Source organism: Panthera uncia, chromosome E1 (genome assembly GCF_023721935.1).
Source record: "Panthera uncia isolate 11264 chromosome E1, Puncia_PCG_1.0, whole genome shotgun sequence".
Lineage (NCBI taxonomy): Eukaryota > Metazoa > Chordata > Mammalia > Carnivora > Felidae > Panthera > Panthera uncia.
In genome coordinates, this window is record NC_064814.1 from 42307219 (window position 1) to 42333064 (window position 25846).

The following is a 25846-nucleotide window of genomic DNA, read 5'->3' on the forward strand; positions in this document are numbered from 1 at the left end:
AGGCTCTATTATTTTATAATTTGAAATATATTCAATGCAATTTGGAAACCAAGGTTACACTGTATATTAAATATTTGTTATGTTTTCACTCTTATGTGGATCCTGAGAAACTTAACAGAAGACCATGGGGGAGGGGAAGGAAAAAAAAAAAGAGAGGGAGAGAGCCAAACCATAAGGGACTCTTAAAAACTGAGAATAAACTGAGGGTTGATGGGGGGTGGGAGGGAGGGGAGGGTGGGTGATGGGCATTGAGGAAGGCACCTTTTGGGATGAGCACTGGGTGTTGTATAGAAACCAGTTTGACAATTTCATATTAAATAAAAATGTCTTCCTTAAAATATAACACAATACTGAAAGAACTTGTAAACAGGCTAAATGAATTGGCATATCATATCTTGGGGACTATTTGGGAAGATATGTCTGTCATAAACAATCGGTTCTACTTTGGTTTAGTGCTATTTTGAAACATGAACTTTTTATATTCTCTGATATAAAATGATACAAATTCCTTCAACAGCAGTTGAGCTAGAAATGATACTAGATTACCTGAGTGCCAGTATTCTGAAGTGGGCAGCACTTTTTTTTATTATCCAAGGAGATTAATCAAACAGAAGATGGGAATTCATAATACTGAGGTTACCAAACAGAATGAAAACTAGTTTCTATAGCTTTTCACATTACATTCTGTCTTCCATAAAATAAAATTTTCTTTTGTTAGTCAGATGTGATTCAGGCAGGACCATTACTGAAGACAGATGAAATTCACTGAGGATAAATTATTGGGCACCCATATTAATAAGCATTCTTTATGATTTCTGGGAACATTTGGAACAAAGTAAAAGAGATAAGATTACACAGCTCATTTCTCACATGCTGAGTCAGGAGAATCTGAAGTTGTTGCCTTGGATCCCTAGGGGAAGACTCAAGCATAAGTTTCCACGCAATCCCAGTTCCTGTTTTATGGGGTTTCTAAGAGAAGAATCAGGAAGAACCAAAGGAAATAAGATATAGAGTAGCACTGCCCAACTGAACTTTCTGCAACAATGGAAATGTTCTGTACATGTACTGTCCAATATGGCAGCCACTAGCCACATATAGCCAAAGTACTTGAAATGTGGCTAGTTGTGACTGAGGGACTGACATTTAAATTTTGTTTAATTTTAACTTATTTAAATGGTCACAAAGTGGTTAGTGGCTACTGTATGGGACAGCGCAGATCTAGAGAGAGAAAAGTCCAAATCAGAGGTCTTAAAATACTAATGATGTAGGCAAGGTAGGTAGTTAAAAGGATAAATGCTTACTTTCTGAAAGGTCTATTGCTTAGCTAATACCAGAGGTTAAATCCATGCAGGAGAAAACCGAAATGTGGTTTATAAACCTGTGTAATTTCAGAGCATACAATTAAAGGCTGTAAGAGTTATACAAGGTAACAACTCTGGCCTCGTGAAACCACAAATAACTTTCAGGTTGACTGTACAAGTGTAGGTAAACACTTGTTTGGGAAACCTAATGACAAATGTGATTTTTTTCTTCCCAAGATCAGGACAATTAGAATCACTCCCTGTCTTCTCTTTGTGGCTAAATTCTCCCAGGCCCGGATCACACTGCCAGCTACTCCACAGTTCCATTCTAGTCCTGAATGAGGAAGTCAATGCTTTGAGACATCTGGCAGGATTTCCTGAGGCTTATTATCTGGAGTGCAAAGATCTGCTTAGCCACATTCCACAGTCTTCTCAAGGTTTCTCCAGAAGAAGTGGGAAAATAAAAAAGGAAAGCAATAAACCTTACGGACACAAAAGAGCCAGGTTCTGAGTGGTGTATGGTATCTTTAAATATAGGATGCAAAGTACTGCTAAAGCCAAAGGTGCAAGATTATAAAAGGTTCTGTTCTGAGTTTAAAGAATCAATTCCTCCCAACCCTGCCCTTCTACCTCAGAAGCAGGAAAAAGGAAGTAAAACATTTGGTAAAAGCAAGGTGTAAGGCCAAGAATAAATAGAAGAGATTGCAGTTAAAGTGGGCTCTCTTTGAACCCAAGACCCACTGGTGCACTATATTAAAGGGTACGTGCCCTAGAATCAGCAATGTGAATCATTACTGCTTAAAATAGAGTTAACTACAAAGAAAAGGTAGGTTTTTATTCCTGGAGACTGAAGTTTAAATCATTTGCTTTATATTCATTACCACCTAAGGGTAGAGGAAGGTGAGGAATAGGTGATAAATTAGGAACACAATCAAAGACATTCACTAATCATTTTCATCCCTCAAGATTGTATGGCTAAGATAACTTTTGTGCTCCCTAGTTTTAGGCATTGACCTTTAAGAATAGAATTGGCAAAATATGTTTTTGTAATAACTCAAAAGGCAACTGGAATAGGTTATTTAAAAAGGAGTCTTCTCATCCTCCTTTTGGGGTACCGTACCTGTCATTAGAAGAGAAATCCATTCCTAGGACGATGCTTTCTTCAGTGTCTTGTCTACCATTAGTTGAAACCACTACCATATAGCGTGTTCTATTCTGGTAAGTACTTTCTAGTCTTACAGCCTGGAAGATAACAGACAACAGATACGTTAGGAAATTTAGAAGGTTAGTTGTAGATCATTCAACCTTTTTTATATCAGCATCTTACAGCATGCTCAGGAAGACTTAAATTCACATCCCAGCTCATGTATTAACTATGAAACCTTCAGTAAGTTACTAAATTAATTGGAGGGAGATATAATAATACCTACCCCCATTGGATCATAAGAATCACATGAAATAATGCATGTAAAACACAGTGCTTGGCATAGAGTAAAAGCTCTATAAATATTTGCTACTAGCATTTATAATAACAACTACCAGGGCATGTTCTAAAGATCGAAGAGGGAAATGTGAGTTGTATGAATGTGAGCACCGGACTCATAGATGCAAGTTGCAGAAACAATTTCAATACAAAGCAAGCTATTAATATATAAGAGGAGTGTACTCAATTGAAAGATTATACACTATGAGATTTCCTTCTTTAGTTTTAGTGATAAAGACATTGCTTTTTCAGAGGCTTATATTATTTTTTTGTTAAAAATTTTATTTATTGCTTGTTTATAGTACTTTAAACGGGCCTTCCAAAAATTTGAATATGGACAGGATATTAAATGATATTAAGGATTTACTGTTAGTGTGATAATGGCACTGTGGTTATGCTTTCTTCTTAAGTATCTAGAGTAAAATGACATGGTGTCCAAGTTTTACTTTAAAATGTTCCAACAATGGGAAGCAACCAAGATGTCCTTCAGTAGGTGAATAAACTAAATACATACAAAGGAATATTATTCAGCACTAAAAAGAAATGAGCTATAAAGTCATGAAAAGACATGGAGGAATCTTAAATGCATATTACTTTGTGTGAGGAGCCAATCTAAAGAGGCTACATATTATATGATTCGAACTATATGACATTCTGTAAAGGGCAAAACTATGGAGTCAGTAAAAAGATATGTAGTTGCCAGGGTGTAGGGGAGTACAGAAGTTTTTAGAGCCATGAAACTACTCTGTAGGATACCAAAGTGATGGATACATGTCATTATACATTTGTCAAAACCCACAGAATGTACAACACCAAGACTGAACCCTAAGGTAAACTTTGACTTTGAGTAATAATGATGTGTCAATCAATGTAGGTCCATCAATTGTAACAAATGGGGCAGGCTATGAAAGAATGGAGACAGAGAATATATGGGAAATCTCTACCTTCTGTTCACTTTTCCTAAAACTGCTAAAAAAAAAAAAAAAAGGCCATTAAAATTTTTGTTAAGAGGGCACTTCTTGGGGCGCCTGGGTGGCTCAGTCAGTTGAGTATCCGACTTCGGCTCAGGTCATGATCTCAGAGTCTGTGAGTTCGAGCCCTGCATCGGGCTCCGTGCTGACAGCTCAGAGCCTGGAGCCTGTTTCGGATTCTGTGTCTCCCTCTCTCTCTGACCCTCCCCCGTTCATGCTCTGTCTCTTTCTGTCTCAAAAATAAATAAATGTTAAAAAAAAAAAAATAAAAAAAAAAGAGGGCACATCTTATAACAATAAATAATAACAATTATTATAATAAAGAGGGTTGGGGGAGACTTTGGGAAATGATAGAGATGTTTATGGCATAGATTGTGGTGATGGTTTCATGGATGTATACTTATCTCCAAACTCATCCAGTTGTACATATTAAATATGCACAACTTTTTGAAGATCAATTATGCCTCAATAAAGCAATTTAACAAAATTTTCCAATAAAGATGGGGGCCTGGCTGGCTCAGTCAGTAGAGCATGTGACTCTAGATCTCAGGGTCATGAGTTCAAACCCCACGTTGGGCACAGAGTTGAAGCTTAAAAAAATAAAAATTCCAACAAAGAAAGAAAAAAATGTGGGGGTGGGGTGGGAAACAGATGAAAAAAATGGCTTCCAGTTAACATCCATTCAAATATTACTATACATTTACTGCATATATAATCAGAGCCAAGTGCTAAAGATTCAATGGTAGAAGAAAGATACCGTCCTTGCCTTGCAGAGTGCACAGTCTAGTTTGCTCTTCTTTTTTTTTAAAAAAAATTTTTTTTTTAACATTTATTTTTGAGACAGAGAGAGACAGAGCATGAACAGGGGAGGAGCAGAGAGAGAGGGAGACACAGAATCTGAAACAGGCTCCAAGCTCTGAGCTGTCAACACAGAGCCCGACGCGGGGCTCGAACTCACAGACTCTGAGATCATGACCTGAGCCGAAGTCGGACGCTTAACCGACCAAGCCACCCAGGCGCCCCTCTTTATTTGTTTTAATAAAAATCCAGGAAACTGCACTGGAGGCAATTTACTCTGTATAAAATACCCACCATTCCTTATCTTTCCTTATCTCATAAGAGACACAGAGTTCCAATCCCATCAACTAGCTCAAGATATCCGTCAGAAATTTGACAGAAATTTCTATTTGGGATTCTTTCAGTGCTTCTCTTGGAGTTTCCTTTCCCTCAATTCTGTCACTAATCCAAAAGTAGCCATGCAAAGAGAAAAAGAAATGCAGTCACACAGCTTAAGTGAGCCATTTAGCAAGGCAGAGAGAGGTAAGACTCACTGCCATGGCTACCTTTTTGTCTCTAATCCGATACAACTAGGAAAAGTTAGGGAAGCACAAATGGCAAAAGTGGCCATATTAAAACTTGTTTCTAATAAGAGCTGATACAACAAGAATGTAACATCCACCATTCTGATTCCAAGTATGCAAGGTTGAGAGAGCTGTACTGCTAACTTGATGTTCCACAAAGCAACAGAGCATTTCAAATCAAATTCATTTGTGAGAAGCTAAGAACTAATACTTAAATGGACAAAGGCCTAACAGAGGGCTGGGCCAAACGAGCATTATACACATATAGCTATGGATAGGAGTAAATGCACATGAGGAGACTGGAAGGCAGCATCAACACTCTGATTCTAGGAACACAACACAGAATATTAAACTAATCAGAAACCAGGTACAGGTAAACTAGAATTTTTTATCAACAAGAGCTCACATATTATTACATACCTAAACTTGGGCTTGCCTTGGCAAGCTCTGAGCTAACTGTTCAGTTTCCTAAATATGTTAGGGGCTCTTTCATCCTCTGTCAAGGCTCAAATACATACAGAATGGGAACAACTGAACTGTGCTCCTGAAATTTATCCACAGCTTCTACACCAACCAGTGGCTAAGCTGAAACAAATAAAAGGAAAAAACAAATAACCTCCACAAACATTACCTATCATACAAGTTATGAGACTAAGTTAGCAGGTGGGCAGCAAGAGTTTCTTTGGGATATTCAGGGTAAACATTAGTTGTCTTAAAAAAATTTTTAATGTTTATTTTTTCAAAGAGAGAGAGAGAGAGAGAGAGAGAATGAACACATAGGCTGGGGAGGGAGAGAGGGAGGCACAGAATCTAAAGTAGGCTCCAGGCTCTGAGTTGTCAGCACAGAGCCCAACACGGGGCTCAAACCCACGAGCCACAAGGTCATGACCTGAGCTGAAGTCGGACGCCTAACCAACTGAGCAACCCAGGTGCCCCATTAGTTCTCTTTTGTAAATGTGAGGGGTTTATTTATTCCTAACATCAAGAGAATTTCAAACATTTGGCCTTCCCTTGCTTATTAATATAATCATAACATCAGACCCCAAACCTAATGGGAAATGCTGATTTCCCATTTTATACTGATTTAGGATTAAGTAATAGGTACATCTCAGATTTCTTCAATTCTAGGCTTTTTAGATGGCAGAAAGGCACTTAGAGGCCTTAGGGTTTGATCTCGGACCTCTAGAGAGTATCTGTGTAATTGCTAATACGTTTTTGTTTGTTTGTTTTTTATTTTTTTGAGATCTATTTTTAGGCAATCTCTACACCCAATGTGAGGTTCAAACTTACAGCCCTGAGACCAAGGGTTACATGCTCTATCGACTGCGCCAGCCAGGTGCCCCAACTAATTCTTACTAAAAGGAAGTGGTGCTTTAATCAGGAAGTCAGAAGCCATTAACACTTATATACTCAAGAAGGTTGAGATGAAAGCTTTTATAGAAAAAATTGCAATGCTGAGGATGGACTCAAGGTTTTAAATTTCCTTTCAAAGTTCAAGATTCTAGGTTATGGAATTAAAAATTTAAGAGCCACAGCATAAAGAAAAACCCAATACCCACCTGGGTTTGAAGTTTATTTCATACTCTTCTGTTGGGAAGAAGATTGACAAAATCTAATAATGTAATTTAACCCAACAAGTTAATCAGAGAAATGTAATTTAAAATGGCAGTTTTTTACATAATTCCCTAATATTGGAATTGGCAGTAATTTGCACATTTCCTTAGTTTCCAACATTTACATGGAATAGATGACTAGAATAAGACAACAATTCAGATGCATTTGATCAACTAAAGTTCTCACTGAAAAGAATACCACTGAAATTTATTCTAATTGTCCAGCCAAAACAATATTTTAAATTTCAAAACTTGGCAATAATAGCAACTGAGAAAATTATTCCAAGAAAGTCCATTTATTGCCTAAAGTTGAAATCTTGTTACAAGTTTCAGGTGAACTGGATTCAGCAATCTGAGGACTGGGGTAGGTCTGAGAAGTCACCTGCCTCTGCTTTATTTCTGAGAGATAAGAACTCAACCTGTTTGCAAAGCTCATCTATCAAAGAATGATGTTAAAATTTCTCTCAGTAACTAACTTAAATTTTTAATCTCATTATAAGCAGTTCACAAACACCACCTGGTAAAATAACTTCTGTCTTCAGTATCATCCAACATCAAGAAATACTATTCCTTAAGCTTATACTGCACCTTTGCCTTTCATTTCTTTTTACTAAGAGTCTTACATCATGCCACTGCATGCAATGTTTATTCTCAAGGAAGCCACATTATAAAGTCCCAATGTCTAGACAGGCAGCTCACCCAATCCATCAGAGAGAAAGGTTTCAAAAGTATGTAAATATTAAATTCTAGCCAAAAGAACAAAGCAAAGTCAATATATAAAATTAAAATAGACTTCAGATGTGATACTAATAAACTAAAGAACATTGTTTTCAAAAGAAACAGAGCTTGAGGGAGTCTCAGGATTTTATTCCTTCAGTCTATCTCTATGAAATTCTTCAATTAAAAAAATCTATGTATTATATTCTTTGTAGCCATTAAAAACAGATTTATTTGCTGACACGGAAAGATATCTATAATAAAGTGTGAAGAAAGCAGGTTATAAGACAGCATTTATATTTTTTCTATTTCATCTTTAAAAATGTTTATTTATTGATTTTGAGAGAGAAAGAACGCAAGCAGAGAAGGGGCAGAGAGAGAATCCCAAGCAGGCTTGGCACTGACAACACAGAGCCCAATGCAGGGCTCAATCTCACAAACTGAGATCAGGACCTGAGTTGAAATCAAGAGTTGGATGCTTGACGGAGTGAGCCACCCAAGGAGCCCCTTATCTCATTTTTGTAAAAAAAAAAAAAAAAAAAAAAAAAAAAAAAAAAAAAAGGTGCTTTGACATATACTCTTTTCCCCTTTTATTATTATTTTTTAATATTTATTTATTTTTGAGAGAGAGGGAGACAGAGTGCAAGAGGGGGAGGGGCAGAGAGAGAGGGAGACACAGACTCTGAAGCAGGCTCCAGGCTCCAAGATGTTAGCACAGAGCCTGCTGCAGGGCTCCAACTCACAAACCATGAGATCATGACCTGAGCTGAAGTGAGATGCTTAGCCAACTGAGCCACCCAGGCACCCCTCTCTTTTCCTTTTAATTCTAAGCTCAGATCAAGTGTAAGAAGCCTTCATTGTTTGTTTGTTTGTTTGTTTGTTTTTATTAATTTTTTTTTTTTTTTTTTTTTTTTGGGGGAGAGAGAGAGCAAGAACGGAGGGGGGGGGGGGAGAGAGGGAGACACAGAATCGGAAACAGGCTCCAGGCTCCGAGCCGTCAGCCCAGAGCCTGACGCGGGGCTCGAACTCACGGACCGCGAGATCGTGACCTGGCTGAAGTCGGACGCTTAACCGACTGCGCCACCCAGGCGCCCCTGTTTGTTTGGTTTTTTAATAGTTTTCTTTCTTTTATTTATTTTGAGAGAGAGAGAGAGAGAGAGAGAGAGAGAGCACATGCACAAGGGAGGGGCAGAGAGAGGTGGGGAGGAGAGAATCCCAAGCAGGCTTCATAATGTCAGCATGGAGCCTGATGCAGGGCTCGAACTCATGAATCGTGAGATCATGAGTCAGATGCTTAGCTGACTGAGCCACCTAGGCCCCCCCCCGAAACCTTCATAGTTATAAAGGTCAGTAGTAAAACCTTTTCGTTACTCAAAACTGATTAGCCTTTCATATACACACATTTCCCCTAATTTCATTCATCCATGAGCAAGTTGTCAGTTATTCACTGTCACTTTTTTTTCAAATGTATTTGTTTTGAGAAAGAGAGAGACAGCATGAGCAGGGGAGGGGCAGAGAGAGCGAGAGTGAGAGCGAGAGTGAGAGCGAGAGCGAGAGAGAGAGAGAGAGAGAATGAGAACGAATGAATCCCAAGCAGGCTCCGTGCTGCCAGTGCAGAGCCTGACTTGGGGCTCAAACTCACAAACTGTGAGATCATGACCTAAGCTGAAACCAAGATCACACATCAGGGAGACTAGTAGGTTTTCTGATACTCAGATTTGGCTATTTTTATCATTGATCCACTTCAGCAAGAGCAGAGTCAGAGAATCTGACACATACTTTTATATATACACATAAGACTGGAAGGAAGCTTATCCAAATTACTAAGAATTGTTTTTTCAGAGTGTAAGATACAAAGTGATTTTTACTTTCTTCCTTATACCTTTCTGTTTGTATGATTTTTAAAACTTTTGTATTTAGAAAAAATAAACCCATTTTCATTCTGAGCAACTATCAATGAACTATAAAAAACAAAACCAAAAAACTCCTTATTTTCTTAAACTCTTCTACAAAGTGAAAGTACTAAAAAACATCTCCCTGTATCTTATGAGCACCTTACCTCTAGTAAAGAACACTGAACTTCAAATGTTAAGAAAGTTTTTTATTTCCCAGTTTTTTTTTTTTTAACGTTTATTTATTATTGAGAGACAGAGAGACACACAGAGTGTGAGCAGGAGAGGGGTAGAGAGAGGAGAAGACACGGAATCCAAAGCAGGCTCCAGGCTCTGAGCTGTCGGCACAGAGCCTGATGTGGGGCTTGAACCCACAAATGTGAGATCACAACTTAAGCCCAAGGCAGACACTTAACTGAGCCCCCCAGGTACCCCCCGTTCCAGTCCATTTTATGTTAAATGGGTCTTTGATAATGTGCAAGAATACCAAAAAACCCACTGTCTTTATTTTATCAGCTACAGTTTTCCTAAGTACTGAAGTTAATGCTTGAGACTGTATTTGGAATGCAGAGCTTCCCTGAAGGAAAAACTGGTTCACTCTTACTTTCAATGCTAAAGCAAAATGTGGGATTTGGTGCCTCTATTTGTTGTTTGGTTACTGAAAAAATAAAGGCAGGGCTTTCAGTTGACTATCAAACTTTTAACCTTATGTACAAGTCCCAGGATGAGAATTTTAGCATTCCAAATTTAACTCAAAACAAAAGGCCTTGCTTTGAGTCTACAAATGCTCCTTTCAGTTAGAAAAGTGCTAATTTGTCCAAAGTCACACAATGTATTCACTCATTTTCTTGAAGATGACTCACTCAATAATCTGAAACATAATGACTATGTGTTTGTAACAATTCAAAACAACTGTAAAATGGCTGGTCATTTAAACTGAATTAATTCAGAGGCATCAGTTACATTTTCTGAATTTGTATTTTATAAATGTAAAGCAGCTGAAGTTGCACATTTTAGCAGGGGAAGAAAAACAGTTAATTGCCAACTCTGCCTTCCTAACTGCTTCCTTAATGCTCTCCTGTGGTTAAAATTATTTTAACATTTAGAGGTACATTCTAAACTCCAGAAGGTTATCAAAGAGAAAAAGATAAAGTAAGTGATGACAGACCTCAACTTTAGCTCTACCAAACCACACAAGTTTTGGAAACTATAAACAAATATATCTAATGGACATCTAGTACGTGCAAGTGACCATTATTATGGGTTCTAGAGGAGGTGTTCTCAAAGTGTGACTCCTGGATCAGCAGCAACAACATCACTCGAAAACTTGTTAAAAATGCAAATTATCACTGCCTACCCCTTCCCAAATCAAACATTGTGGAGTCCAGCAAATGGCAGTTCAACAAAGCTTTGCAGGTGATTCTGATGGGCTCCAAGGTTTGAGTATCTGCTTTCAAGCATCTAAAAAATTTTTGTTTTTACATTTATTTATTTTTGATAGAGAGAGACAGAGCACAAGTCGGGGAGGGGCAGAGACAGAAGGAAACACAGAATCCGAAGCAGGCTCCAGGCTCCGAACCGTCAGCACAAGCCTGATGTAGGGCTTGAACTCACAAACCACGAGACCATGACCTGAGCCGAGGTTGGACGCTTAACTGACTGAGCCACCCAGGTGCCCCCGCTTTAGAGCATTTTTGCTGTAAGAGCTGTACCCCACTTTGTTCAATTATAAATAAGTGTTAAGATAGAAGTATATAAAAATATAGACAGGATTTACATAAATGTATGATGTGATTTTCAGATTAGGACATAAAATAATGATGTAAGGATTTATTTCATATTCTTTCAATTTCAAAGGAAGTTTCTCAAAAAAATTGGTGGTCATTTTAAGGTGACAGAGGTAGCATCTGAGAGGACAAAATGACCTAATTTAAACACAGAACAAATAAGTGAATGAAAAATCAGTTAATCACTAGAGAGTTCAGAGACCTGATCATCAATTTTCCATTTACTCTTGTATTCTACTTATTATCTCTCTCCCCGTTCAGACAGCAGAGATCAACTATTTGAACTGAACGTGCCAGTAGAAACCCACTTTCCAAGTTACCACCCAACCTAGAAAGGCCCATCATCACATGCTTGGATTACTGCAATAACTGCTTAGTGGTCCCCCATGACTTAAATGGCTTCCTCCACCCCACTATTCTGTATTAGATTCTGAGGAATCTTTCTCTCTCTCTTTCTCTCTCTCTCTTTTAGATGTAATCTCTACACCCAATGTAGGGCTCAAACTCAAAACCCAGAGATCAAGAGTCAGATGCTTTACTGACTGAGCCAGCCAGGCACCCCTCTCAAATACTATAGCTGTTCCATCGAATTCCTTGCTCAGAACCCTGTAATGTTTCATTACTGCTTACTGAGGTACTACCTCCAAGTATTAATCTAGACAGTCAGATAGGGAATGTAAATGAGAGAAGGAGGCCACATGAAAACTAAATGGGTAAAAATGCTCTTCACTTTTCTTAAAGAAACATACTCATCCCATTTTTGTTTTCCTACTTGAATTAAAGTTCTACACTACAAGAAAACGGTGAAGATATGATGACAAATGGAGATACCTGGCTTCAGTGCCTAGAAGACCAGAGGATTATGTGGGGATTATGGTAAATTAAGAGCCTGGGCCATACCAATGCCTGCTCCTCCAGGTCTAGCAAGTTTTGTCATGTGAGAATAAGGTTCCAGTGTTGCCAGATTTTTAGATTTTTGAGGACAAGCTTCAAGTATTGATTTTTATGTGAAATCATTCAACTTTAAAATTCTGGCTTGGAGTCAAAAACACTACCCCTGTGGTCCAAACAAAACATATCTGCCAATTTGAGACCTCTAGTATGGAGCATTAAGGTCCTATTTGCCTGCCTTTTTTCTGGTATTTTATCTTCCTTATAGTAACAATAATCCCCAGATTTAGGCAGCAATACGCTTTCATGTCTACTTGGTCCTCTTAACTGTGAGAGGCAGAAAGGAGATGGACTCAAACAAACTAAGTAACTTGTCCAACATCACATGATTAGTAACAGCCGAAGCCCAGGTCTCCTGACTCAGAGACCAGCACAAATCCCTGGTCCTTTTACTCTCTCCTTGTCCCTTCTTAACACGTGTGCTTTTGCTTTGTCATGTCCTCATCTAGAAGGACTGTCTTCTTTTCTGCTAATGTAAATCCATCATCATTCAAGACCCAGCTCAAGCTTTACTGTATATGTAACCCCCCCTTTTTTAAAAATGTTTAATTATTTGAGAGTGAGCGAGAGAGAGAGTGAGCGAGAGGGTGAGTGAGAGCAAGCACAGCCAGGGAAGGGGCAGAGAGAGGAGAGAGAGAGAATCCCAAGCAGGCTCCACGCCCAGCACAGAGCCTGACGTGGGGCTTGATCTTACAACCATGAGATCATGGCCTGAGCCGAAATCAAGAGTTAGACACTTAACCAACTGAACCACCTGGGCACCCCTACATAAAAACCTTTCTAACTAAGCCAAATCTCCAAGTATTCTTTCTTCTGAAATTCAGTTGTTATGGTCAATAACTCACAAACTGGTGCTTATCAACAGCTCTGACTCATCAAATTATTTTGCATCATTTCACCTTAACTCCTATCCCCAATTATATTCTAAGCTTGCTGGTAGTGCAGACATGTTATTCTTTTTTTTGTTCCACATAGTTCCCAGCACTCTGCTGGTACACAAAAATGACTGTTTAATGTTTGCTATCTTAGAAAGTCTTTTGAGGAAGAGTTGTAATGATAACACTAACTTACCAGCCTGATGTTGTCTTCTGGGCGCAGTAATATGAACATTGCTTGGAGATGCTGTTGGAGATCACCTGGTTAAATTGGTAAAACAAAACAATAATTATTCCTCATTGTAATGTCAACAGAGAGGATTCCTTCTACCTTAATAACCTGCGTAAAAGAAAGTTCTGGGTCACTCAAGGACTGTAATTAGAAATTAAGTGAATGTCTTAATATGATTAACTTCTTTTTAAGTGAAAAGACAGAATGGCAGACTGCATCTCTATACATTTACTTTTAGCCTGTACTATATTAAAATTTGCTTTGTGTCTGTCCAACGGAAAGTGCACTTGAGAGCAACCTCTGTTCTGTACTGCAGTGGGTGCTGAAAAGAGCAACAGTGATATATGTCCGGGCACAGACACCACTGGCTGTGCTCTCAGGCACACTGAAGGTAGCAAGGAAGGAATCCTGAAAATGAGGTGTGTGACTGAGGTTAGAATTATCCCTAACTTTAAAAAAAGCTAGCCATTTTGCCATTCTTATTCCTGTAAATCTTCTGTTGCATTTAACCTAAGAAGATTTTTAGATTTCCCATAAAATAATATCAATAGTTAATGATTTCCATATTAGTGGCTGATATTAAAATAAGAGTTCTCATTAAATATAGCAGATCCCAAGAAATATATATTCCACTGAACCTATTATTAGGTACTTTAACACGGCCAATCAGTATTTGAAAACATACTTGTTCCTATACATTCTATAAAACTAAGTTGAATTTTTTTTGTATTAAAGTATTAGAAAACCTGAGGCTTTCGCTAGTAGAAGATAATTAGATAACATACTGTTTTTTTTTTAATTTGTTTTTTTTTTTAACGTTTATTTATTTTTGAGACAGAGACAGAGCATGAACGGGGGAGGGTCAGAGAGAGAGAGGGAGGCACAGAATCTGAAACAGGCTCCAGGCTCTGAGCTGTCAGCGCAGAGCCTGACGCGGGGCTCGAACTCACGAACCGTGAGATCATGACCTGAGCCGAAGTCGGCTGCTTAACCGACTGAGCTACCCAGGCGCCCCGATAATGTACTGTTATAAATAATGACAATCAGAGAACAAAAAACTTCATTTGTGCCCATCCAGATCTGTCTCTTTTTTAAGAGTCTAAAGATTCTGATGTTCTCACATTCATCTTGAAATCTGCATACAAAATTTTCTTCCAGGTTAACTTCAACTCTTAACTATGAGATGAAATACTGATATATGCAAGAAGTGGTGAGGGGGAAGAAGGAAAAAGTAGGTTAGCAAACAGGTATTTGTCTAAAAGGTCAGCAAGTCTGGGGCAACTAGGTGGCTCGGTTGGTTAAGTGTCTGACTCGTGACTTTGGCTTAGGTCATGGTCTCACAGTCATGGGATCGAGCCCTGTGTCAGGTTCTGCACCAGGCATGAAGCCTGCTTAAGATTCTCTCTTTCTCTCCCTCTGTCCCTCTCATGCTCTCTCTAAATAAATAAATAAATAAATAAATAAATAAATAAATAAAGGTCGGCAAGTCTCAAAGACTTTCCTTTTTCTTTCCTTTTCTTAAAGAATAGTTTTCTTGCCTCACTCCCACCCCACCCCTATTTCAGTGCTGGCTTCTGACCAATTCCATTATGGCAGAATCTTTTAACTTTCAAAATTAAAAAACAGAGTCATTATGTTTGGCCAGGTCTGTTCTGCTACATTTCAAACCCAGAGACACAATCTAAGTCTCATGTGTAAGAACCAATATGGGCTCATAGGTATAAAACCAAGAGAAATTAAAACATGTCCACATAAGAGCTTATACATATATATTCATAGTGGCATTACTCATCACAGCCAAAAATGGAAACAACTCAACTGTCTATCAACTGGTGAATGGAAAAATAAAATATAGTATATCCATACACTAGAATATTATTTGGTCATAAAAAGGAATAAAGTAGTGATACACAGTATAATGTAAATGACCCCTGGGCACCTGGGTGGCTCAGTCCGGTTAAGCATCCAACTTTGGCTCAGGTCATGATCTCATGGTTTGTGAATTTGAGCCCCATTTTGGGCTCTGTGCTGACAGCTCAGTCTGCTTTGGATTCTGTGTCTCCCTCTCTCTCTCTGCCCCTCCCCTGCTCACACTCTGTCTCTCCCTCTCAAAAATAAATAAGCACTAAAAAAAATTAATATAAATGACCCTTGAAAACATTATGCTAAGTGAAAGGAGCCTGTCTCCAAAGAGCGTTTATATAATTACACTTATATGGAACACCCAGAACAGGCAGATCTATATATAGAGAAAGTAGATCAGTGGTTGTTTAGGATTGGCAGGGAAGGTGGGGAATATAGGGAATGACTGCTAATGGATAACTGGGTTTCTTTTGGAGGTGATGAAAACATTCTAAAATTAGAGCGATGGTTGCACAACTCTGTATATATGAAAAAAATCACTGAATGTATACTTTAAATGAGTAAATAGAGTGAATTATATGGTATGTGAATTATATCTCACTAAAAGTGTTTAAAAAAAAAAAAAAGAACCAGTGTGGGGAGAAGACAAAGTGTTAGGAATAAACAATGAAGAGTGACTTAAGTTTCATGTTACAACTGAGTTAAGCAGCTGAGGCTTTTTAAAAATTAAGATTTCTTCTGTTCTATCAGGACAAAGAGCCTGAGGAAAGGATTTTTAGGATGGAGAACTTGTAGAAGAGAACCATTTCTGGGCAATAGTGGGCCTAAGTCCCTACTCTAAGTGCCACTGGCCCCAAGATCCAGATGGCTTCTTTGAAGGTCAGGCAAAAGTCAGGGAGCCCTATCCCCACTGTAAGGCTTCTTATGCGAGCTGGGTATGTGGAAGTTCAGGTTTGTAGCAGTGAAAAGTACTGCCAGTAAGCAAACTGGGTATATTCTACTGGGAACCTTCATTGATAAATCATAGAAAAATTCATTAGAGTATTTTTGTACCTTAGTATTTGTCCAACAAAAATTTACTGAATACCTACTACATATATAAGGCATTCTGCTAAGTGCCAGAAAAATAGTGAGAATGAAGGAAAAGTGATTATAGCACAGTACAATTCTTTCTTTCACTATTACAAAACTGTTGGAGAAATGGGAATGGGGTAGTCAGCCTTGTAGAACAAAACAAAAGGCTAAGAAACCAAGAAAGGAATGGTATACATGGAACTTTACCTGCATGCTTGTTGCGTCTGTGGCTGATTCTTGGTGTGGATGAGCCATTTCCCCGTGGTAGAAAAAGGGCAGCACCTTTGACAGTTAGAAAGCTCTCGCTGATGCTGTCAGGAAAAAGTCAAAACAAAACGAATTATTTAAGGAAGGAAATCAGAGTATGATGGAGATCCATTTTGGGATTATTCTCTCTCTCATCTTCCAAAGTCCCAATTTCAAGGGATGAAGTAAAAATAAAATCAAAAGAGACCTTGATTATTTGCAAAGTCATTTCTACTCTAGACAATTTTTCTGAAACATAACTTACAATATTCTCTACATATTACATGGTAGTAGTTAAGAGTGAAGGCTCTGGAAACAAAAAAGTGGGTGAAGGCTCTGGTGCCAGATTGCCTGGGTTTAAATCCTGGCTCTGCTACTTCTTACCTGAGTGAATTTTGGGGGCCCTAAATTTCCATATCTGTAAAAACAAAGCTGTCATGAGGAGCCAATATAAATACAGTTTCTTACAGTGGTACCCTTAACAAATATTAGGTATTGTTATTAGATCTATGATTACCAATAAGTGTTTGATTAGTGTCCTAATCAGATGTAAAGTATAATACTTTAACAGGCTCAAAGTTTGCCAAAAAAATTTATTATTTTTTGTTTGTTTGTTTAAAATACACCTACACTGGGGCGCCTGGGTGGTTCAGTTAGTTAAGTGACTCTTGATTTCAGCTCAGGTCATGATCTCACGGTTCGTGGGTTCGAGCCTCACATCGGGCTCCACACTGGCAGTGTGGAGCCTGCTTGGGATTTTCTCCTTCTTTTCTCCCTCTCTCTGCCCCTCCCTGCTCCCTCTCTCTCAAAATAAGTAAATAAAAAACTTAAAAAAAAAAACTTAAAAAAAATACACATACACCACACTAAAGTGTTACTCAAGATTTTACTTTTACAGACTTGTATTCCCATATGCCTGAAAGGAGTAAGGCACAGGAAATGTGTTTAACCTATGGAGCTGGCCAGGTCAACACCATCCTTCATGTAAATGACAGTTCAACGGAGGTGGAGAATTACTACTCAGGATAGCAGTAATATAATTACTAGTGAATATCCACAGAAAACAAAATATATCCAAACTATTTCATATCAACAGACTAAGACTTTTAACGTTACCCACAAATCTGAAAAGGTCTAATAGAACTTTTAAAACACTAATGGCAAAATTCAGAACGGAGGGTTCCAAGTTTGCTTATAAGCATGTTATGCAGAGTTAGGTAATGTATTGTGAATTACACTCCCTACTCAACATTTCCACTTGGAAATCCAACTGGCATCGCAAATTTGCATTGCCAAAACAAAGCTCTTGCGTCCCTGCAAACCTGATCCCTATTCTCATCCACCCAAACTGTTTGGGCCAAATACTTAGCAGTCATCCTTGGTTTCTCTTTTTCCCTGTAACAATATGTATCCTAATCCATTAGTAAGACCTAGGGGTTTTACTTTCAAATATATCTTGAATCTGCCCACTTATCTCCATTACCACTTTGACAATGTCCATAGCACCATCATTTTTCATTTAGACCACTATTAAAGTTTTTTTTTTTTTAGCTTTTTATTATGGAAAATTAAGGGCATAATATAATGAACCCCCATGTTCTCATCATTTCAGCTTTAACTGAAGGCCAATCTTCTACATCCTTAGATGTAGATGTAGATGTTTCTTCTACATCCTTACTCTATTCACCTGGTCCCTGAAGTGAAACTAAATCCCAGACATTCTATCAGCAAAAAATTTCTTAACTGGTCTGTCTGCAACCACTTCTGCACCACTGCTATCCACTTACCAAAGAGTAACCAGAGTGATTTTACGTATATAAAATACACATATATATCACATAATGCCACTTCCCTCCTTAAAACTCTCCAATGGCTTCCCTTTGTACTGAACAAATAAAAGCTGAAGTCTTCAGACTTCAAGGCCCTGTAACATCCAATAATACACTGCTTCTCTAATTTTGCACTATCTCCCCTTTTGTTCACTGTGGTCTGGCTGCACTGGTCTCTTTTGTTTCTTCTATATTTTAGGCCCCTTCTCAGGGTCTTTGTGCTTTTTGTTTTCTACTTGGGACATATTTCTCTTGCCCTGCCGCTATTTAAGTCACAGCTCCAAATAGATCACCTCTCACCTATCCCAATCATACTCTGTCCTGTTGTTTTATTTCCTTCAGGATATTTATGTATCATATACTAAAATTACATTTACTTACTTTGTATACTTAATGTGGTTATCTCCTTATGACAGAATATAAGCTCAATGAAGAGCAAGGATTTTATTTTGCTCAGCACTATATCCTCAACATTGGAAATAGTGTCAAGCACACATTAGATGTTCAATAGATATTTGACAAATGAATGAGTTCATCTCAGGGTTTTTTCCACACTGTTTTATCTGTCCTGTCATTGCAGCAGGAACTATAATTTAGGACAAGAACACAGAAATTCTGTAATTTCACATGCAAAAAATAATTGTTACAGAACTCAACAGATTTGGCAAATTAATGGATTGTAACTACAAATGTTTGACGATAAATTAATTGGCAAACAATTAAATCACCTTTATAATGTCACTTGTTGACTCAGTTTTATTCTTTAATTAAGTGGCATGAAGCTGATAAACTTTTGAGCTAACTTGCTAAATAGATTGGAACATGTCTTCTAAAAACAAACAGAAGAATCCACAGATGCCACTTTAAAAAAAATCTGCATGCTGGCTAGGAGGGACTGCCTTTATTTTGTTTTGTTTCCATCTTTAAATAAAGTGTTGCGCTCTTGTGGTCTATTGCACAAGTCTTGTCTCTTGTTACATTCGTGGCATGCACATGTCACCCTGCTGTGGGTCACTCTGTTTCACTCACATTACGGGAACAACCTAAAACAAAATGTCTTGAGTGACAGGATGAGTGGGGTACACCACAGACAGGAAATGAAATTCACACTTCTGCCAACACAGCAAGTCTGCTTTATCAAATGAAAGTATTTTAAAAATATAGGCTAATATTCTACCTAACCCAGACAAAGTTACAGGTGTGGGCACTTTGGTTTCCAGTAAACAAAGTGGTTTCAGTATCTTCAAAAGAAGTATATGTAGAGAGCTTAAAACAACAAAGCATATTTCAGTTGTTCCTTTTGAGACAGAGGTAGTTTCTCTTTGACAAACACTAATCTAAGAACTAACTTCCTCGTTTGATACATTTATTGCTGCTTATGCTTTAAAGCAAATCTAAGTGTGCTCTTTAAAATGTAGGTAGTGATGGGCACCTGGGTGGCTCAGTTGGTTGAGCGTCCGACTTGGGCTCAGGTCATGATCTCACCGTTTGTGAGTTTGAGTCCCAGGTCAGGCTCTGTGCTGACAGTGCAGAGCCTGCTCTGGATTCTGCATCTCCCTCTCTCTCTACCCCTCCCCTGCTCGTGCTCTATCTCTTTCTCTCTCAAAAATAAACATTAAAAAAATTTTTTTAAATGTAGGTAGTGCTTTTCACTAGGGGAGGGTTGGGGTAGGGGGCAAGGGCCCTTGGTTAATTCAAAGCTACTTGGAAAATTCCTTATTATAAAATAAAAGAAAGACCAGGAGTCAAACTTACATCTAGTATAAGAGAAAAGATGCTTTTCTATTTAAATCATTTACACAAATCTCAATGAACTTTTCAGAACAAAATGCAGAGCAGAAACAGCTGGGCCAGGAGACTACCATACCAGGTGCAGCACAGAATCCCAGAGAGTCATGGCAGACACACCCGCGCTGGATGGTACAGTCAATCCTCTTTATGCTGTGGTCCCAGATTGTGACTCCCCAGTTAACACAAAAGTGGCATATATTGTTGGTCACTGGAGATCCGGAATAAAAGTGTGGATGATTACGAAAATCCTTTATCATCACTGAACAAAAGTCAAAGCTCTGTAAGTGCTATCAAAGACGGGATGGCAGTAGGATGGCACAGAAGTGAAAAAATAAAATTCACAACCAACAGGATTTAGGTGGTTCAAATTCAACTTGAAAATTAAATGCCTTATTTACATATGAATAAAATTATATGTAAATTTAATCACAGGTACTTCAGTGTAAGGTAAAAGCTTATTTTGCTACAACAGCAAGAAATTCATTGCTCTTTTTGAAAAGCTTCCTGAAGATTCAATCAACATAGAGTTCATTTCTACTTAAAAATTTAGACAGGCAGGTGAAACCATTTACACATTTTCTGAGTTGACCAATTCTGGACCAGACACAGGACTTCTCCAATAAATCTTACGGAGCCATCCATAGGTAATTACAGATGCCTAAGGTAAACACAAACCCAAAAGGACTCCAGAACCTCTATATTAAGGAAAACACAAGATAAAGAGAATACCACTCTCTCAATCTAAAGACGGATTGTGATTAGGAAGTGATTAGGTGCTTGATAAGAAAATGACACAGTATCAAGTTTCTAACAGAGTGACCATGAAGTTCTCCAGTCTATCAGAACACAGTTGAAGTTCATCTATTCTTCACTTGCTCAACAAAGAGAAGATCATTCCTAGTTAGACACGAATAGCTAATAATAACTAATGTGACTAGAAGCCTAGTGTGTGTGCAAGGCACTAAGCTAAGCATGGGACATTATTTCATTTAATCTTCATAACAACTCTATGAAGTAGGTACTATTTTTTACCCCTAATTTACATGTAAGAGACTGATGGACTCAAGAGATTCTAAGTTATTTGCCCAAGATCACACAGCTAGTAATACTCAGAGCAAGAATTCAAACCAAGATTTCATTTGGAAGTTCATGCTCTGAATTACTACTCTCTCCACTAGGCTGTTCTAGTTTTACGATATTATGTAGGATGAAATATAATGTTTTCCCACAGAGTTTTCAACAGAATAGAATTTAAAATAGAGTACAGGAGTGAAAGAAAAGACTGAAATAAATCCAGATCTCAACTCTTCTCATGCCTTTTTTGTTTCCCTTATCAAGGCCAGGAGCAGAAAGACCATACTGAGGGGAATCAAGAACATCTGGCTGAGAGAGATGAATCCAAATGGGATGGACAGTAGAGAAGAGAACTCTAACTTCTGTTGGGAATGGCAGTAGCATTTCAAAAGTCTCGAAAATGTAGGAAAGACTATTCTGCTTTAAACAGATTTGGGAAGCACTCCATACCACTACCTCCTGATCAAAGTCACTTCTTAAAGCATGAAATTTGTTAACTGGCAGTTAATTTTCAGGCAAAGTATAGAGAAAAAGGTCAACTAATGCAAGAAAATACTTAACTCTTCTAAGGTTGGAATGATTTCTGAAGAATGTGGCCAGGGCGATCATCCATGACCAGGAGAAAGGCCAAGGAAGCAAAACAAAGCAACACACCTGGCCAAATTGCAGGATATCAGCTGGACACATATTCTTCTGTTTTATATACAATACACACGAAGAACTGGATTATTTACAATGGGAAATTGGGTTTCAGAAAGTGGATGTAATACTTGTATTTCAACATTAAAATGAAGGAAGGAAATTTTCATGTTTATAGTGTTTGTAATGTTTGGTATGTCTGTATAACGCTAAAATTTAAAGGTAAATTATATTTTACCTATAAATTGCACAAAGTGAGATGGTTAGCATTTACATAAAATTAAAATACACATAATCTAAACTGTTATATTTTTGTCTTGAGGAAGATTCATCTACTGGAAAGTTTCAAATATATTCTACCCTAATATTCTGCCTTTCCTGATAAGTGTTCTCCGCTTATTTTAAAGTTGTTTAATTTTCAGATTCAGGGCAGTAGGGTAGCTTCTATAAGTTTCTTAGGTGGAAAGGAATTCATGTCTCTGTTTAGTATGACCATTATCAAACAGAAAGGAAATTTCATAATAAAAAGTTTCAAATATCAGACGAGAGGTCAAAAACCAAAGAGCTACTACCAAAAACTACAGAGCTCCCACTGCCTCCTCAAAAGTTTGGCTAAATCCAAAAACAGGAAGGAAAAAGTCATTGTGCTTTCATGTTGAAACATGGCTGCAAAAAGTCAAAGCATACTTCTAGGCAGTTGAGAAAAAGTTTGATTCTGTAATCCTCAAGGAATTTAGGGACTACACTACAATGGGAGAAAGTCTTAAATCCAAATATCATATGTAGTCTTCTCTGTAATTAAACATTTCCCAATCCCATCCCCACCCCCACCATACATGGCCATATGTTCAAATGATAGTATTAGGACAGCAATCACTATCTGTTGGAACCCTCTCCCCCCAAGGCATAAATTCCAGACACATGCCTATGAATGCAGGCAGCAGGATTATTTCTCTCATCAGCAGACAAGTAGAGGTTGGGTACATTTGTAGACCAATTATTGGCAAGGTGAAGAAGAACTTAGGACTCCTGTTCTTACTCATTAACTATAACCATCAGATCATTTTAGTTCCAGCTAATCTTCCACTTAAACTCTCTTGCACAATATCCAACACAACTACCCTCAGATGCAGCTATTTGTTTTACCTTTTTCCTACTTTTCCACAATCTAAGAAGAAAAGAAAGGGTCTGTTTAAGACTGAGAACAAATTCCTTCAGGACTATCCTCCTGGTCTTTTCCCTATAAATCATAAACGGGAGAAGAAACAAACCCAGAAAATTCCTTTTATTTTGTTCATTTTGAATGTTCACTTACTTGGTAAGATCTTGTAACAATTCCATTTTGCCTCAAACATGTGCATCTCAGAAATGTTCAGACAGAAACATAACATAGGATCAATAATTTTGCCACTGACCACACAACTCAACCTTCTAACTTCTGTAGACTGGAGTACATCTAAATTGACATCTGTTATTTTTGGCTGTCTGGAAATAGATCTTCCTTCCTAATCTCACTCTAGTCTCCAAATGTGCATGGTCTTGGTGGCCTCTAGCTCTGGAACTGTAAGGGGCTTGCAGGAACCTGGCATGTGGTTTAGGCTTGGCGAGTTGGAAATTCTCCCTGGATCTTAGGCAAGTGACCCAAGGGAGCAAGAATAGTGGGGAATGGTCACATTCACTATGGGGAGAATGGCAAGGTATAGACCAGACTACTCCTACTCCCTGGCCTTCCTTTAATGCCTTTGGCTCCTGCCTGTTCTCTAAGCCTCCCTGTCCATATGGTGAGCTCTGACCTCCTTCAAACAAAAATTTTGGTTAAGATAGTTAAAATTAATTTCTGAGCTTGCAACAGAGAATCTGATATATCAGTTGAAGTTCAAAGAATTTAATGACTGGGATGCCTGGGTGGCTCAGCTGCTTAAGCATCCGACTTCAGCTCAGGTCATGATCTCACGGTTCGTGGGTTCGAGCCCCATGTCGGGCTTTGTGCTGATAGCCTGGAGCCTACTTCGGATTCTGTGTCTCCCTCTCTCTCTCTGTTCCTCCCCTGCTCGCACTCTCTCTCTCAAAAATAAATAAACATTAGAAAAATTAAAAAAAAAAGAATTTAGTGACTTGTTGCAAGTCACACAGCTAGTTAGTACTGGAACCTAAACTAGGCCCCATGTCATCTGACACCCTGGGCAGCACTTTAACCCTTTATCCGGAGTTCGATGTTCCTACATGTTGTGGATCTAATAATTTGAAGCAACCAGCAGTTAAAAACACATCTGGTCAGTTCATCTAAAGAGAACAAAGACAGGATTTTACTGCAAAGCCTGGTGTGATATTTGTTCTATTTTTCACAGCATCCTGAAGACAAAGTTGAGGTTCGAGTGAGGAAAAGCTTAGACATATTCCCATGAGGCAAATATTTTCATGCTGTTTCTTAAAGTTGTTTCTTTTCTTTTTTGTTTAGTAAGTTTGTTGACTATTAAACATTGCTTTAAAAATATCAAAAACAAGATGCCAAAAACAAAGACTATGGGACCTAGGAAGGAGGGCAAGAAAGACTACTTGACAAAAGAAGTGGATGCAAAAGAAAAAGAGGGAGGACTCAATAAATCAGAAATGAAAGAGAGGAAGTAACAACCAACACCACAGAAATATAAAGAAGAGGATTATATGAAACTAGTATGAAAAACTATGTGCCAACAAATTGGAAAGCCTAGAAGAAATGGGTAAATTCCTAGAAACACACAATCTTCCCAGACTGAACCAGGGAGAAATAGAAAATCTTAACAGACCAATTACTAGTAACAAAACTGAATTAGTAATCAAAACACTTCCAACAAACATAAGTCCAGGACCAGATGGTTTCACAGGTGAATTCTACAAAACATTTAAAGAGTTAATGCCTATTTTCTCAAACTATTCCAAAACACAGCAGAGGAAGGTAAGCTTCTAAATTTACTCTAGGAGGCCAACATTACCCTGATACCAAAACCAGATGGAGACATTACAAAAAGAGATAACTACAGGCCAATATCCCCAGTGAACATTGATGCAAAAATCCTCAACAAAATACTGGCAAACTGAATTCAACAACACATTAAGGGGATCATTCACCATGATCAAGTGGGATTTATTCCAGGATGGTTCAACATCTGCAAATCAATGTGATACATCACATTAACAAAATGATGGGTAAAAACTGTATGATCATCTCAACAGATGCAGAAAAAGCATATGACAAAATTCACCATCTCTTCACGATAAAAAATATCAATAAAGTGGGTTTAGAGGGAACATACCTCAATACAATAAAGTCCATATATGAGTGGGAGTCTTATTCTCGAGAAGGTCCTCCTCTAAGGAGAGGAGAAAACTGCCTCAGCTCAAAGGAGCCCATTCCCTTTACAGGCCGAATTATTAAAGCTCCTTGGTCCTGTGGCTCTAAACTCTAGGCTTAAATACTTTTTTTTTCTAAAAAGGTTAAGTTTTAAAAGCTGTTTGGACCAAAAAGTAAATGACCTGAACAGTTCTTTCTCAGTATTCAAATTGCCAGGTGTACTGGTTACCAAGATATGACCAATATCACTTGGGACCAAATTTAAAATAGTTGGTGGGAATAGATAAAACAAAATGATAGTAACTCAGAAAAACTGTTCAGCATTTGAAAAATAATTTCATCTGCATGATTCAACAAATGCCTTTCCAGGTATTTAAAACACACCTGCAGAAGGAATGCAAGCTGGCTCTTAAGCACTTGGCCAAATGTCCAACCCTGTTTTCAGATTTCTCTTTCGCTCTAATGCAAAGGAGGCTCAGGTCATCTTCTATTCTTTGCTGCTGTCACCTTCTGACACCCTTGTCACCATCTTTTATTTAATCTAGCTCGATCATCTCTCTTTTCACTTATTTATTTAAAATGTATTTATTTTTGAGAGAGAGAGAGAGAGAGAGAGAGAGAGAGAGAAAGAGAGAGAGGGAGAGAGGGAGGGGAGGGAGGGAGAGAGCACAAGAGGGGGAAGGGCAGAGAGAGAGGGAGACAGAGGATCTCTGTGGACAGCAAAGAGCCTGATGCGGGGCTCAAACTCACAATGTGTGAGCTCATGACCTGAGGTGAAGTCAGATGCTTAATCAACTGAGCCACCCAGGCTCCCAG

At 38.2% G+C, this 25846-nt stretch overlaps 1 protein-coding gene and 1 non-coding gene across 8 annotated transcripts in view; both read right to left on the reverse strand.

Moving 5' to 3' along the window:
• SSH2 (slingshot protein phosphatase 2) overlaps positions 1–25846 on the reverse strand; it is a 255079-nt gene that overhangs the window by 45858 nt on the left and 183375 nt on the right. For all 7 annotated transcript variants that reach the window (XM_049637946.1, XM_049637944.1, XM_049637943.1 and 4 more), the window contains 3 exons: positions 16328–16431; positions 13148–13212; positions 2422–2543 (listed from right to left, as the gene is read on the reverse strand). In XM_049637946.1, the coding sequence (XP_049493903.1) occupies positions 2422–2543; positions 13148–13212; positions 16328–16431 (291 nt within the window). The remainder of the gene's footprint in view (positions 1–2421; positions 2544–13147; positions 13213–16327; positions 16432–25846) is intronic.
• Positions 9106–9186, reverse strand: LOC125927741 (small nucleolar RNA U2-19). The gene has a single exon (XR_007459428.1). It is a non-coding gene; the product is annotated as a small nucleolar RNA U2-19 (small nucleolar RNA).